At 47.9% G+C, this 13,244-nt stretch overlaps 1 protein-coding gene across 2 annotated transcripts; it reads right to left on the minus strand.

The window, feature by feature from the left end:
- Positions 1-782: 782 nt before the first annotated feature.
- On the minus strand, positions 783-10,960 carry LOC125396663 (uncharacterized). Of its 2 annotated transcripts, XM_048428651.3 has the most exons (4): positions 10,652-10,960; positions 9,855-9,915; positions 7,380-7,506; positions 783-3,596 (listed from the first exon to the last, which is right to left on the minus strand). In XM_048428651.3, exons 2-4 carry the CDS (start codon positions 9,867-9,869, stop codon positions 1,600-1,602), a joined length of 2,139 nt encoding a protein of 712 aa, XP_048284608.3. In that variant the 5' UTR covers positions 9,870-9,915; positions 10,652-10,960; the 3' UTR covers positions 783-1,599. The 2 variants fall into 2 exon arrangements, with proteins under 2 accessions (XP_048284608.3, XP_048284609.3); XM_048428652.3 differs by lacking the exon at positions 9,855-9,915.
- Between the last annotated feature and the right edge of the window lie 2,284 nt (positions 10,961-13,244).

Here is a 13,244-nt window from a genome sequence, read left to right on the forward strand (position 1 = left end):
GCCAGGGCTACACAGAAACTCTGTTTCAAGGGAAAAAGAAAAAGAAAGAGAGAAAAAGGGAAAAAGTAGACGGATTGAGTCATGGGGAGTAGGCCAGTAAGCATTGTTTCCTCATGCCCCCTGCTTCAGTTCCTGCCTTCAGGTTCCGCCCTGACTTCCCTCGGGAATGGACCGTGACATGGAAGAGTAGAATAAGCCCTTCCTCCCCAAGGTGCTTTGTCGAGATGATGTTGATCACAGCCATTCCATTAGAAGCAAATTTGGTCAGCACTGAGATTTAAGAGGCAAGACGTGGAGCAGAGACCATCAGGAGAGTACTGCCCTACAATGTAGCTCAGGTTGTCACTGTGGGATCCTGCATTCTCTCTGTATCTTCAAGGTTTTAGATTTACTTATGTGAATGAATGAATGCTTGGATGTATATGCATCGTGTGTGTGTGTGTGTGTGTGTGTGTGTGTGTGTTGCTCTTGGAGATCAGAAGAGGGCATGAGATCCCCTGGAACTGTTGTTAATAGCTGTCATGAGCCACCATGTGGGTAACACCCCAGTCACCCTTAGATCATTCCTGCATACTTCCTGTTATCGGATGACACAGTCAGACCCTACTTGACCCTTGACCTTTACAGCCTATGAAGCTGTAAGAAATCACAGTCCTTTATACATGATACAACTTGGAGAATCTGTGGGAGCAGTGTAAATCAGAAGCTCAGAAGTGGACAGAAGCAAGCGGGTTCAGGGAGGACGGTCTGACCAAGACTAGGGAGAAAGGAGGAGAAGCAGCTAATGAACCATTCACGTTTACTAAGAGCCTTTTTGTCAATAGTAAACACTTTGGGAAAACATCTGCAGTGTTGGTTACCGTAAAAACCCTCCCCAGTGAACTCAGGGCCCAAAATTCCACATTCTGAAGAATGTGTTTCAGTTCATGTTAGTCTGATAAATACAGAATTTTAAAAAAAAAACTTTGTTTTAGTCTATAAAGTACAAATCCAAAAAATCCTAAGTACAAAGTTGCTATGTTGTTCAAAGCACCATGGCTAGATGGGGCAGGCCACATACTAGAGGTGTGTGGAAGCCCCTGTGCCTTCTGGGAGATGATTTAAGGCTCTTCATAGGATTACTGAGGAATATGAAGCAGTATGAATGCAGGGTTGGGGACTGGTTAGCGTTTTTAAACATGAGTCTTACTTGTAGAGCCCTTCTCCACTTTCTTCAGGAATCATAGGGCCCTGAGTTACACACAGCTCTGCATAGCAGAATACAGAGGAGCATTTCCTATGAGGAAGTGACGCTCAGTCAACACCTGCCAATGTCCGGCTTTGGTTAAAGCCCTTCCTGCAGCCTGTCTTCAGAGACCTGGATGGATGCTGGGGTTTGCCCGGCTGTGTCATAACCCGAGGGTGGCAACTTCTGTTCGTGGTGACTGTACGTGGATAGTGCAATTTTTCTCCCTTCTGTGATTCCCGACATTTGTAAAGAATCAATCTCCCAAACAAAGCACGTCTCCCCTGTGAAGTCTTCAAAGGCTCTGGGTTCTGAGGAACTTCTGACAATCAGCAGCACGGATTTCCAGGGAGATGAGATGTCTTACAGGGCTCCTACAGATTCGTCGCGGTATGGACCCGCTGGTGGTAGACCAGATGTGACCTCTGACTGAAACCCTTACTGCAGATGCTGCAGATGTAGGGCCTCTCCCCGGTGTGGACCCTCTGGTGCGTGTGGAAGTGTGAGGCCTGACTGAAGCCTTTCCCACACTGCTGGCATGTGTAGGGTTTCTCACCTGTGTGGACCCTCTGGTGAGCACTAAGTCCTGCGCTCCAGCTGAATTCCTTCCCGCACGCCTCACACTTGAACGGCTTCTCCCCAGTGTGAATGATCTGATGGACCTGGAGATTGGACCTCTGGCTGAAGGCTTTCCCACACGTGTCGCATTTGTAGGGCTTTTCGCCTGTGTGAACTCTCTGGTGAGCCTGGAGGTGTGAGGCCTGACTAAACCGTTTCGGGCATGCGTTGCATTGGAACGGCTTCTCCCCAGTGTGGACACTCTGATGGGCCTGCAGATTTGAGGCCTGACTGAAGCCTTTCCCACACACCTCACATTTATAGGGCTTCTCTCCCGTGTGGACTCTCTGGTGATTGTGAAGGTTCAAGCTCCAGTTGAAGCGCTTCCCACACACATCACACTTGTACGGTTTTTCCCCGGTGTGAACTCTCTGGTGGGCTTGAAAGTACGAGCTCTGACTGAAGCCCTTCCCACACACGCTGCAGCGAAACGGCTTCTCTCCCGTGTGGACCCGCTGGTGGCTCTGGAAGCTTGAGGCTGAACTGAAACCTTTCCCGCACTCCTCGCACTTATAGGGCTTCTCCCCTGTGTGGACTCGCTGGTGACTGTGCAGGTTGAAGCTCAAGCTGAAGCGCTTCCCACACGCATCACACTTGTAGGGTTTCTCCTCGGTGTGGACCCTCTGGTGGGTGTGGAGGTTCGAGCTACAGCTGAAGCCTTTGCCACAGTCTCCACATTTGTAAGGCTTCTCTCCTGTGTGGATTCTCTCATGGGCCTGGAGGTGTGACCTCTGCGTGAAGCCCTTCCCACACACCTCGCATTTGTAAGGTTTCTCTCCAGTGTGGACTCGGCAGTGGATGTTGAGGTCTGTACTCCGGCTGAAGCCTTTCCCACAGCTGTCACACCGGTAGGGCTTTTCGCCCGTGTGGATGGGCAGATGCGCATACAGATGCGAGCTCTGGTTAAAACTCTTCCCACACTCAGGGCAGGTAAAGGGCTTCTCCCCCGTGTGAACTCTCTGGTGCGTCTGCAGATTTGAGCTCTGACTGAAGCCTTTGCCACACTCGTGACACCAGTAGCGCTTTTTCCCTGGATGAACATTTTGTTGAGCGGAGACACTGGAGCTATGCCTGCTGTCCTCGTGTGTCCTGTGTACAGGTGACTTCTTTCCTAAGAGGACCTGCTGATGGAGTCCCAGACTCGGGCGGCCACTGAAGGCTTCTTCACCCTTGCTGCATTGCTGGGCCTTCTGCTCTGTGGAAACAAGATGCGGGGTGCAGGGCGACACTGCAAAACTGATTTTACCGCAGTCGCCGCTGTTATGGGCTTTGCCTCCTTTGTGCAGCACTTTGTTATTGCCGGGGGACATCCAACCCAGAATGTCACCACCCGGAGGCGGCAGCCATGACTTGGTTTTCACCAGAAGCTGTTGACAGTGTCTCCAAAGGTTCTGTCTATCGCTAAGATTTGTTTCACTCCAAGAACTCTGAGTTCTCTGAGTTCTCCCAGATGGACATTGTTGGTTTTCAGTAATACTAGAATGTTCTCCTGTGAGACTCTCAAGACAGCTGTCATCCATGCAGGCCCAGGGTAGCTCTTCTGCTCCCCTGTGGCGGGTGGAGGGACACTGCTCCAGAAAGTGAGAACCCTTTCCTTGGGTGTTTACCATGGCACCTGGAGCTCCCACACGTGACGCTCCTGCCAGTTTGCTGACATCACAGCTCATCATGTGCCAGCACGGAAGCCGCCCCAGTAAGAGGCACCTTAATCCTGCTGTAAGAAGAGTCTCCATCTTGTTTGGACCTTGGCCTCCTGAAAGAATAGAGAACAGAAGGTGACATCAGCAGAGATGGGGACATCAAGTCCTGGGTTTTTTTTTCTGGAAACATTAGAGACCAGCTTTGAGGGCGAACTTCCGGGAGTTCTGGGAATTAGGGTCTACAATAAAGATGGCATGCACTCAAGAGTGTGACATGGTGGGAAATTTAGGGCGAGCCCAAGAGCAAAGGCTCAAGGACACCTTTATCCTCTGCCTCCTACCTGTCTCACATAGGCCTGTGCATAGCTGTGCAGACTAATGGGGGCAGGGAGAGTGCTTTTCAGGATCTGTTTTTATTTGCGGGATGGTATGGGTTGAAGTAAGCATGGGTCCTCCCTGAGACAGGAAGGAGCAGAGAGGACCAGGCCTGCCTGGTCCAAACCTGTCTGTGGGCCATGTGAAGACCGACCTGGTTTACCTGACTCAGAGCCAGGATGAGAGTGTAATGGGGAGGCACAAGAAACTTTGAGGCTGAGGGAAAGAGGGAAGATATAAAGAGAGTGAATGGAACAGCAAGGGCTCAGAAACCGAGGTCCAGCTTGAGAACATCAGTGCAAAAGCACACATTATAGAAGATTGGAATGACTTCATCGCACATACTCACTTGGAAACTACTAGAAGACAGTTAAAGCATTCAGAGGGCAAGCCTCCAAACACACCGGCTGAGTAGGGAAGGCCTTCTCTGGGGAAAAGGCAGAATGCAGAGACAGGAATGAACAGAATTGGTTTTCTTCAAACACCTGCTCTCCAGGATCGCGGAGGATGGGGTAAGAGGCTCAGACATCTGAGTAGATCTCAGAAGTCAACCAAAACCAGCAGATGCCCTGATTCAATAACAAAGGTTACAACACTGTCCAACAGGTCCCCCAAGGACACCAGACAATGACAATATGAAAGCGAGCCAAACAAATCCTGAAGCGGGAACTTCGGTAACTTCGGTAACTTCGGTGACTCTGGGAGGCAGTGCAGTGGCTTGTGGGAAGCACCGGGAACAAAGTCAGCGGGAGAAAGAGCGAGAGGATCAGATCAGGGGTCAGGAGAGGGATGTTCCTGTGAGGAGCACTGAAGGCCTTCTCAAGGCAGACGACACTGCAGCTGCACACCCAAAGACACAGGCTCCACAGAGTCGCTGTTCAGTGTACACTCGGGATTTGGGTTCAAATCTATGGTGACGAGTCTGGTGGTGCTCAGACACCAGCAGATGCGAGCGCAAAATGTGGGGAGTAAGCAGGACATACAGTTGAAGCAGCTTGGAGCAGAAGGACCTGCAGAAACTTCTGAGCAGACCGATGCAGAGTCTGAGAGGGTGGCATGGCACTTCATCAGGGAAGAATGTTCCAGCCAGAGAGAAGCAAGTAATGGCGGCAGAAACAGAAGCAGGAAGAAAATGGAAATGGGCAGAGCTGAAAGTGTGAGCCCTAGGAAGGTGGGGTCCCAGGCAGGCACAGTGGACCCTAGTGCTTGGGAAGCTGAGGCAGGGAGGATCACAGGTTTCTGGACAAGCCTGAGCTACATAGCAAGCTCTTGTCACAAAACAAAAAACAAAACAAAAAACAAAAAAAAACTCAAAACAACTACTTGATTTTACTGAGTAAAATGTAAAATGTGAAGCCAAGAGTCTGAGGCAGGAGTAGCACAATGTAACTCTCTGGTTGTGGTTGAAGCACCCCCACAGGGGAGGAGCAGTCCTGGGGCTCTGGTAGCTGCACTTATCTCTCTGGGTCAAAGATACAAGAAAGGGGTTGTGGAATCTCCCTTCACAGCTAAGGAAAGCTGCTGAGGCCAGACATGTGTCAGGGGTGTCCTGCATGGAGACCCAATGAGGCCTTTGGCTGGAGCTGTGAAGGTGAAGCCTGAACTTGCTAGAGACCCCAGAGTCATAAGAGAGTGGACCCAGCCCAAGAGAGAGAGGTGTGCAAGGAGCAGCAGATCGGAAGGGCGCTTGACACCAGACATGGAGATACATTGGCATTTGCCCAGCTGGTTTTCAGTCTTGCTCTGTTCCAGCATGTCCTATGCTCCCTCCCCTTCGTTTTGGAATGGTAATGATTATCCCGTGCCCTTGAGTGTTGGAAGTATGTGAGCTGCTTTTCCATTTTGATTTTACAGGAGATTCCAGTTAAGAGTTTGCCATGAATCTAAGAAGAGGCTTTGAACTAAGGATTTTCAAACAGAATTGAGACTATGATAGACTATGGATCATCATCATAGGGACCTCTGAAGTTGGACTAAATGCAGTTTTGCATTCTGATATGGCTACAAACCTATGGGGAGCAAGGAGTAGAAAGTGGTGGTTTGAATGAAAATGACTCCAATAGGCCTATTGGGAATGGCACTATTAGGAGCTGCGTCCTTTGTTGGAGGAAGTGGGGGCAAGATGTGGGGTTTCAAATGATCAAGCCAAGCCCAGTGTCTCTCTGTTGCAATAAGGCCGCTTGTTTGGTTCCCGACTGCTCAGCCCCGAAATAATCACACAGAAACCATATTATATGCAACACTGTTTGGCCAATAGCCTAAGTGTATTTTTTGGCTAACTCATATCCTAAACTAACCCATCTCTATTAATCTGTGTATCGCCACCTGGCTCTGCTATAGGCCCAAAGCAGTTCCTTTATTAACCAATGGTATTCACAGCATACAGTGGGGAATCCCACATCATCTTCCTCTTCCTGCTGCCTTCGAGTCTGGATGTAGAACCATCAGTTCTCATGTCTGCCCATGTGCCGCCATGCTTCCCACCATGATGATAATGGACCAAACCTCTGAGACTGTCAGTCAGCACCAAATAAATGCTTTCTTTCATAGAAGCTATCATGGCCACAGTGTCTCTTCACAGTAACAGAACATTGACAAAGGCACACACACTCACCTGCAAGCGCACTCACGTATACATAAAGAGTGTTTTAGAAAACTTCTAAACAACAGCATCTGTGTGTAAAACACAGTTTTAAGAAATCAAGAGGAGGGCCTAGAGAGACCAATCTGAGTGCTGACTTGTAGAAGGAGACTGCACCTCTACTCACCACCAACACACAGAGCCTATCTGAAAAACATGTGGCTACCAAGAAACTGAGCTTGGCTCCCAATGTTGTGAGTCTAGAAGTTCTTTTCTTTCTTTGTAAGCTTTTTTAGGTCTTATATGGATCTGTGCCCCACGTTGAGCACCATTATGTAAACGGAGACTGCTCATTCATTTCCCGGCTGCCCAGACCCAAATTTTTTGCCCAGACACAGAAACTATATTAATTACAACACTGCTTAGCCAATCGCTCAGCTGTATTTCTAGATAGCTCTTATATCTTAAATTAACTCATTTCTATTATTTTATGTATTGCCATGAGGTTCATGGTTTGTTACCTCTTGCTTCTTGGGCAGCTACACGGTATCTCCCTGACTCTGCCTACTCTTTCTATATATAGCTCCGTTCAGATTTCCCACCTGACTTTACTCTGCTAAGCCATTGGCCAAATCAGCTTTATTCATCAACCAATAAAAGCAACACATATACAGAAGGACTTCCCACATCACTGACTGCTCTTCCAGACGACCCAGGTTGGTCTTGCAGCACCCGCATGATAGCTCCAAACCATCTGTAACCCCCGTTTCAGGGGATGTGATATCCTCTTCTGACCTCTGTGGGCACCATGCAAACAAAACACCCAGAAATTCACAAAATAAAAAATAAATAAACCTAAGAGAAAAGCAGTGAGAGCAACTGAAGAAGACACCGATGTGAACTTGGGACACTGCCAAGGGACACAGGCCGCCATCCTCACCCACTGACAGAAGGTTCCTGAAGGTCTCCAGCATCACATCACAGTACAGCTTCCTCTGGGCAGCGTCCAGCATCCCCAGCTCCTCCTCACTGAAGACCACGGCCACGTCCCTGAACGTCACTGCCTCCTGTGACAGCAAACACGCACCACCTCAGTTTCATACCCAGTGCCACTAGGACCTGAGCAACTATGTACAGGGGGCCTAACCACTCCTTTCCATGGCTACATAGAGAAAAACACCAGCACAAGGAACATCGGCGCCTTTTGTGTAGCGGGGTCACTGTTAAAGGGGATGCCACAGAGATCCGAGTTAGAGAGCGCAAACCCATGTCAGGAATAATGTGCCGACTTTGTGCTGGAAACAGCTGGCAATGCCCAGCTCCTCCTGGGCAGCAAGGCTCGGGTGTACCTTCATCCCCAAATTCAAAATGTTCTGAAACTCATTTTATGAGTGATGACATCATTTTAAAGTGTTTCACACTGGCAGAACATGATAGAGTTCTGATTCAGAATTCTTTATTTGTAAAGTCTACACAAGTATTTCCAAATCCAAACTTCTACGTATGAATAGTTTCTGTGTCCTGGAGTATTATATGACAGATGGCACTCAAGTCTGAATCATTCGTGTTCTTAGTCCTGTCAATCTAACAGGCTTGCGGGAACTTTCTGGAACAGACAGCAGCTCTATTCTGTGTTCTCAGGAGCATGCCTCTGCCAACAGCAGCTGCGGTCAGGATCATAGGTGCAAGCACAGGCTCTACAAACCATAGGAGCCTTGGTTCATGCTCCAAGGCTCTGTGCATCCCTGGCCTGATGAGCTTGGGAAACTGACTTCTCAGTGCCTCAGTTTCCCCATTAATGAGACCACAGAAAGGACCTAGGACCACATATGAAACACAATATATGTCCAGCAACACTACCATCATTGTCTGTATTATGCCATTCATGATCACATAGTGTTCCATAAAGGCTGTACTATACACATATAAATTTTAAAGGACACTACCCATACAAATACAATAAATGTAAATTTTTTAATTAAGTGAAAGTTTCAGAAAATTGTTATTTTTAATCATTTACCAAAGTACCCAAGTTTTTTTTTTAAGTGTCCTGGTTATGCCAGAATATTAAAGAATGAGGGATACTTATTGTCTGCAATTAACTGGAAAAGCTACCACTGCTTTTAGCAAAATAAATGCATTTACTCCTTGGAACTAACTGTAGGTAGCTGGAGAACTTGGCTGAACACCATGTAAAATACACTCCTTTGCATTATAATTCCTGTTTAAATGAACTGAAACATGCCTCAGCCTCCTACTGCTCAATGGTAGGTCATAAATGTACTGAGTTTTCGAGCTGCTGGTGTCTCCATCAGAGCACATGACTCATGTGATACCAGCTTGTCTGCACATGTTTCTGTGTGTCTCTCCTTTCCTCATTCCTCCACCACCCCCACCCAGTTGGGTCCACCTCCAAACCTGTGTAGATGGCAGCAGCCAGATACTCTCTGACTGTGCAGGATCTGAATACTCAGAATGCCAAAGGAGGCAAATGAATGTGACCAGTCCTCTGTATGCACATGTGTACATAAGTATGCATGCATGTATGTGTAATTATGTGCATGAGTGTGCACACACACGTAAAGGCCAGGAGACAACCTCGGTGTCCTTCCTCAAGGGCCAGCCACCTTTTTCTGTTTTTGTTCAGGGCCTTTCGGCGGCCTGGAACTTGCCAACTAGAAGACCCTACTTCGTCAAGGTACTACTTCTTCAAGAGGAAGGCCCAACTCCCAAAAGCTGTCCTCTGACATCTACATGAATGCCTTGTCATGCTCACATCCACCACCACTGGCCCCGGTATACACACACACACACACACACACACACACACACACACACAATTAGTAGTACAAAATTTAAAAATGAAAAAGTTTCATAAACCACACCAATATGGAGAACTCACACTCAGTTGCAAAATAAAATTGGCAAACCACAGAAAATGATGTTACTTTTAAAATGTACGTGAACTTAATTCTTTTTTAATGTATGTGTATGTTATCGGCTATGTGTGTGTACATGTGTGTGCAGATACCCTGAGAGGCCGGAAGAGGGCATTGGATCTCCTGGAGTTGGAGTTACCGGCACTTTTGAGTTATCAGAAGTGTGTGCACTGGGAGCCAAACACCAGCTGGAAGAACAGCTCAACTGCTGAGCCATCTCTCCAGCACACTTTCTCTATTTCAAAATTTATTCTTTTACAAATTTTTACAGCACACTTTGAGCACATGCCCCCACTATCCTTTTTTACCACCACACCCTCCCCCCCCCTCCCCGCCCGACCTTTCTTCTTAGCAACACCCTCTCACACTTTCACTCAGTTCAGTGTGGCTTGGCTACTGAGTGCTTGCCCAGCATACAGAGGTCCTGTTTTCAATCCCTAGCCCTGAGGGGAGTGCAGGAAGCCCATTCAATTTACCTTTAACTTGGTCATTGTTCTCTTCTTTTCTCTGGGGCAAGGCAGGGCTCTGGGACGCAGGCTGGGGTAGAAGCGTTTTGTGAGAGCATTGTTAGCACAGTTAGTCCAGCGACTTCCTCAGCTTCTTCATCTGCCCCAAGCGCTGCCATTCCACGTCTGTGTGCTTCAGCCTGGCTTTTCTACCTATTTCGCACTAACCTGCAGAGTAAGCTCCAGGATACCAAGCCACCCGTGCTCCACCTCACCCACCGCAAAGTGTTAGCAAAGTCTGCATTCCTATTCCCTGCAGCTTCGGGGCTGCAGCAGACACTCTTAACTTCACAAAGCTGCTCGCAACTCTGATGAAAGATGTGTGTGAGTGATCATCAAACTCACAAGGGTCTGTTCATTGTGATCAGCTATCTTAATATAATTGTTTCCATCCGTAGGAGTTAAATTGTCCCCTCCCCCGTCTCTCGTTCTAAAAGATGTAATTACTAGTAAACGTTGCTCATCTCCAAAAGCCTCCACAAAGTCTCTTCTCCCACACGCATGAAGATAATGACCAATAAAAACGTAAAACCCTCTCTAAAGAAAGGGGAGTTTGGATCGGTGAGATGGCACAGCGGGCAGAGGTGACTGCCGCTGAGCGTGACCGCCTGAGTTCAATTCTCTGGACCCCACACGGAGGAAGGAGAGCCTCGATTCTCAAAAGTTGTCTTCTGACCTCCTCCATACACACAAGCTGTGGTACGGCCCCCTCTCTAAGTAAATAAATAACCGCAGAAATATTGCATTTTAAAAACAGAATTGCATACCATTTAAGGCTTCAGGATGCTGGCCATCTGTCATCACAGCTCCTCTTGCCTGGCTCCAGGGGGATGCTAGACTCTCCCGTGGGCTCCCAGCAGCTGAGATGGGTCCAGAAATCCCGGGCAGCGCCGCCTCATGCAGAGTCCAGAGAGAGAAGACCAAGCCGCGGCCGCCCCGCTTCCTCCCAGGTCGCAGGCTCGGTACCTGCGGGGAAGACTCCGGTAACACGAGCACACACGATGGGCCACGGGACGCTCCGGGATCTCCCTCGCTAGAAGCACTGCTTGGCAGCCTCCCCTTGCAGAAGCGGAAGCGATCCCCGACAGCCGCTGATACCAAAACCACAATTCCCAGAATGCCTCAGAGGAAGCGCCTAGCTCTGACGCCTCCCTAGCACTACATTCCCCAGAACGCTAAAGCGTCCATAAGCTTCAAGCTATTCTAAACAGAGTGCACTCAGCAGAAATCGGTTTTCAGGAGCTTGTTCTCAGGACTGCTTTTCGTTTTGTACATTTCTGAAATGCCATTAAAGACAACTGTGGATACTTTTAAAAAATTGATGTACTATATTATATTGCATTACAAAGTTTTTTGGTTTGGGGATTTTTGTTTGTTTGTTTTTCGAAGGACGGTTTCTCTGTAGCTTTGGAGCTGGCCCTGGAACTCACTCTGTAGACCAGGCTGGCATCAAACTCATGGACACCCCACCCCCACCCCGTGCTGTGCACCACCACCGTCTAGCTGCATTACAAAAGTTTAAAGCTTAAACTGCACAGCTGTGGGAACTTGGCTCAGCAGCAGAGCCAGAGCCCCTGCTTAGAAACCTTCAGTGAGGAATGGGGGTGGTCTCAACCGTAGAGCCCCTGCCTAGAATCCCCCAGTGAGGGGCTGGGGTGTGGCTCAGTGGTAGAGCTCCAGAACACAGACTGTTTTGGTCACCTTCTTTGTTTTTTGTTTGTTGGTTTTTGAGATAGGGTTTCTCTGTGTAGCCCTGGCTGTGTGTCCTGAAACTAGCTGTGTAGATCAGGCTGCTCTCAAACTCAAAGAGATTCTCCTGCCTCGGTCTTCCAAGTGCTGAGATTAAAGGCCACCACCACCTGGCTTGAGTCACTGTTCCATTGCTGTAAAGAGACACTATGACCAAGGGAACTCTTAAAATAGAGAGCATTTATTTGGGGGCCTGTTTACAGTTTCAGAGGCTTAGTTCATGGAGAGCATGGCAGCATACTGGCAGCTGCCAGGGCAGCAAATGAATGCTACATCCGAATCCATAGCCACAGAGGTAGAGAAAAAGACTGGGCCTGATGTGTGCTTTTGAAACCTCACAGCCCACACCCCCAGTAACACACCTTCTTCAACAAGGCCACACCTCCCAATCCTTCTAATTCTTTCAGAGTTCCACTTCCTGATGTAGCAGCTTTCTTTTAGGTCACCAACCAGCTCCCAAATCATGATGCAGAGACTTATTAATTATGAATGCTTGGTCTTACCTTATGCTTATCCCACTAGCTCTTATAACTTAATATGTTTCTCTTCATCTATGCTACGCCTTGGGGATTTTACCTTTCCGCCATTCTGTAAGACCTACTCCATGTCTGGCTGGCTGGCAGCTGCCTGGCTGGCCCCAAGCAACTCCCACTCTTTCTTGCTTGTTCTCTCTTCTCTCCAGCCTGCCTCGAGGCCACCAGCTCTGCCTATCCCTCTATTGCCTAGCTATTGGCCATTTAGCTTTATATTAGACCAATCAGGTGCCTTAGGCAGGCAAAGCAACACATATCCACATAGTTAAGCAAATGCAGCATAAACAAATGTAACACATCTTCTTTACACAGGTAAAGTAATATTCCACAACAGCCTGGTGACTATGCACTTGAATATTGGGCCTATAGCGGTCATTCTTATTCAAACCACAACATTCCACTCCCTGGCCCCCATAGACTTATAAGCATATCTTAAAGCATAAATGCATTTTACTCACTTCAAAACTCCCAATAGTCTATCATATGCTCAACATTGTTTAAAAGTCCAAAGTCTCTTCTGAGACGCATGCAATCTCTTAACTGCAATTCTCTGTAAAAATAAAAATTACACTTACTACAAACAATGGCACAGAATAGACATTACCATTCCAAAAGGGAGGAAAGGGAACATAGTGAGGAAAGACTGGGCAAAAGTAAGACCAAAAACCAGCTGGACAAACTCCAAATTCTGCATCTCCATTTCTGATGTCAAAGGGCTCTTCAGATCTCCAAATCCTTTTAGCTTTGTTGACTGCAACACCCTTTTTCCTCTTGGGCTGTCTCCACTGTTAGCAGCTCTCCTTGGCAGGTATCCCACATCTCCAGCACCTCCAGCATCTTGGGGTCTCCAACATAATACAAGTTTCACCTTCACAGTTTCACACGGTGGCCTTTCTAGGCCTTCATACAAGAAAATTCTGAATCACTGATGGCCTCGGAGGCTTTCCTTAACTGTATAGGAAGATTACATTACCTCTTTCTTTTCTTAAAAAGATTTGTTTAGGGATTGGAGAGATGGCTCAGTGGTTAAGAGCATTGCCTGCTCTTCCAAAGGTCCTGAGTTCAATTCCCAGCAACC

This window comes from Myodes glareolus, chromosome 1 (genome assembly GCF_982192425.1).
Source record: "Myodes glareolus chromosome 1, mMyoGla1.1, whole genome shotgun sequence".
In the NCBI taxonomy this organism is placed as follows: Eukaryota; Metazoa; Chordata; class Mammalia; order Rodentia; family Cricetidae; genus Myodes; species Myodes glareolus.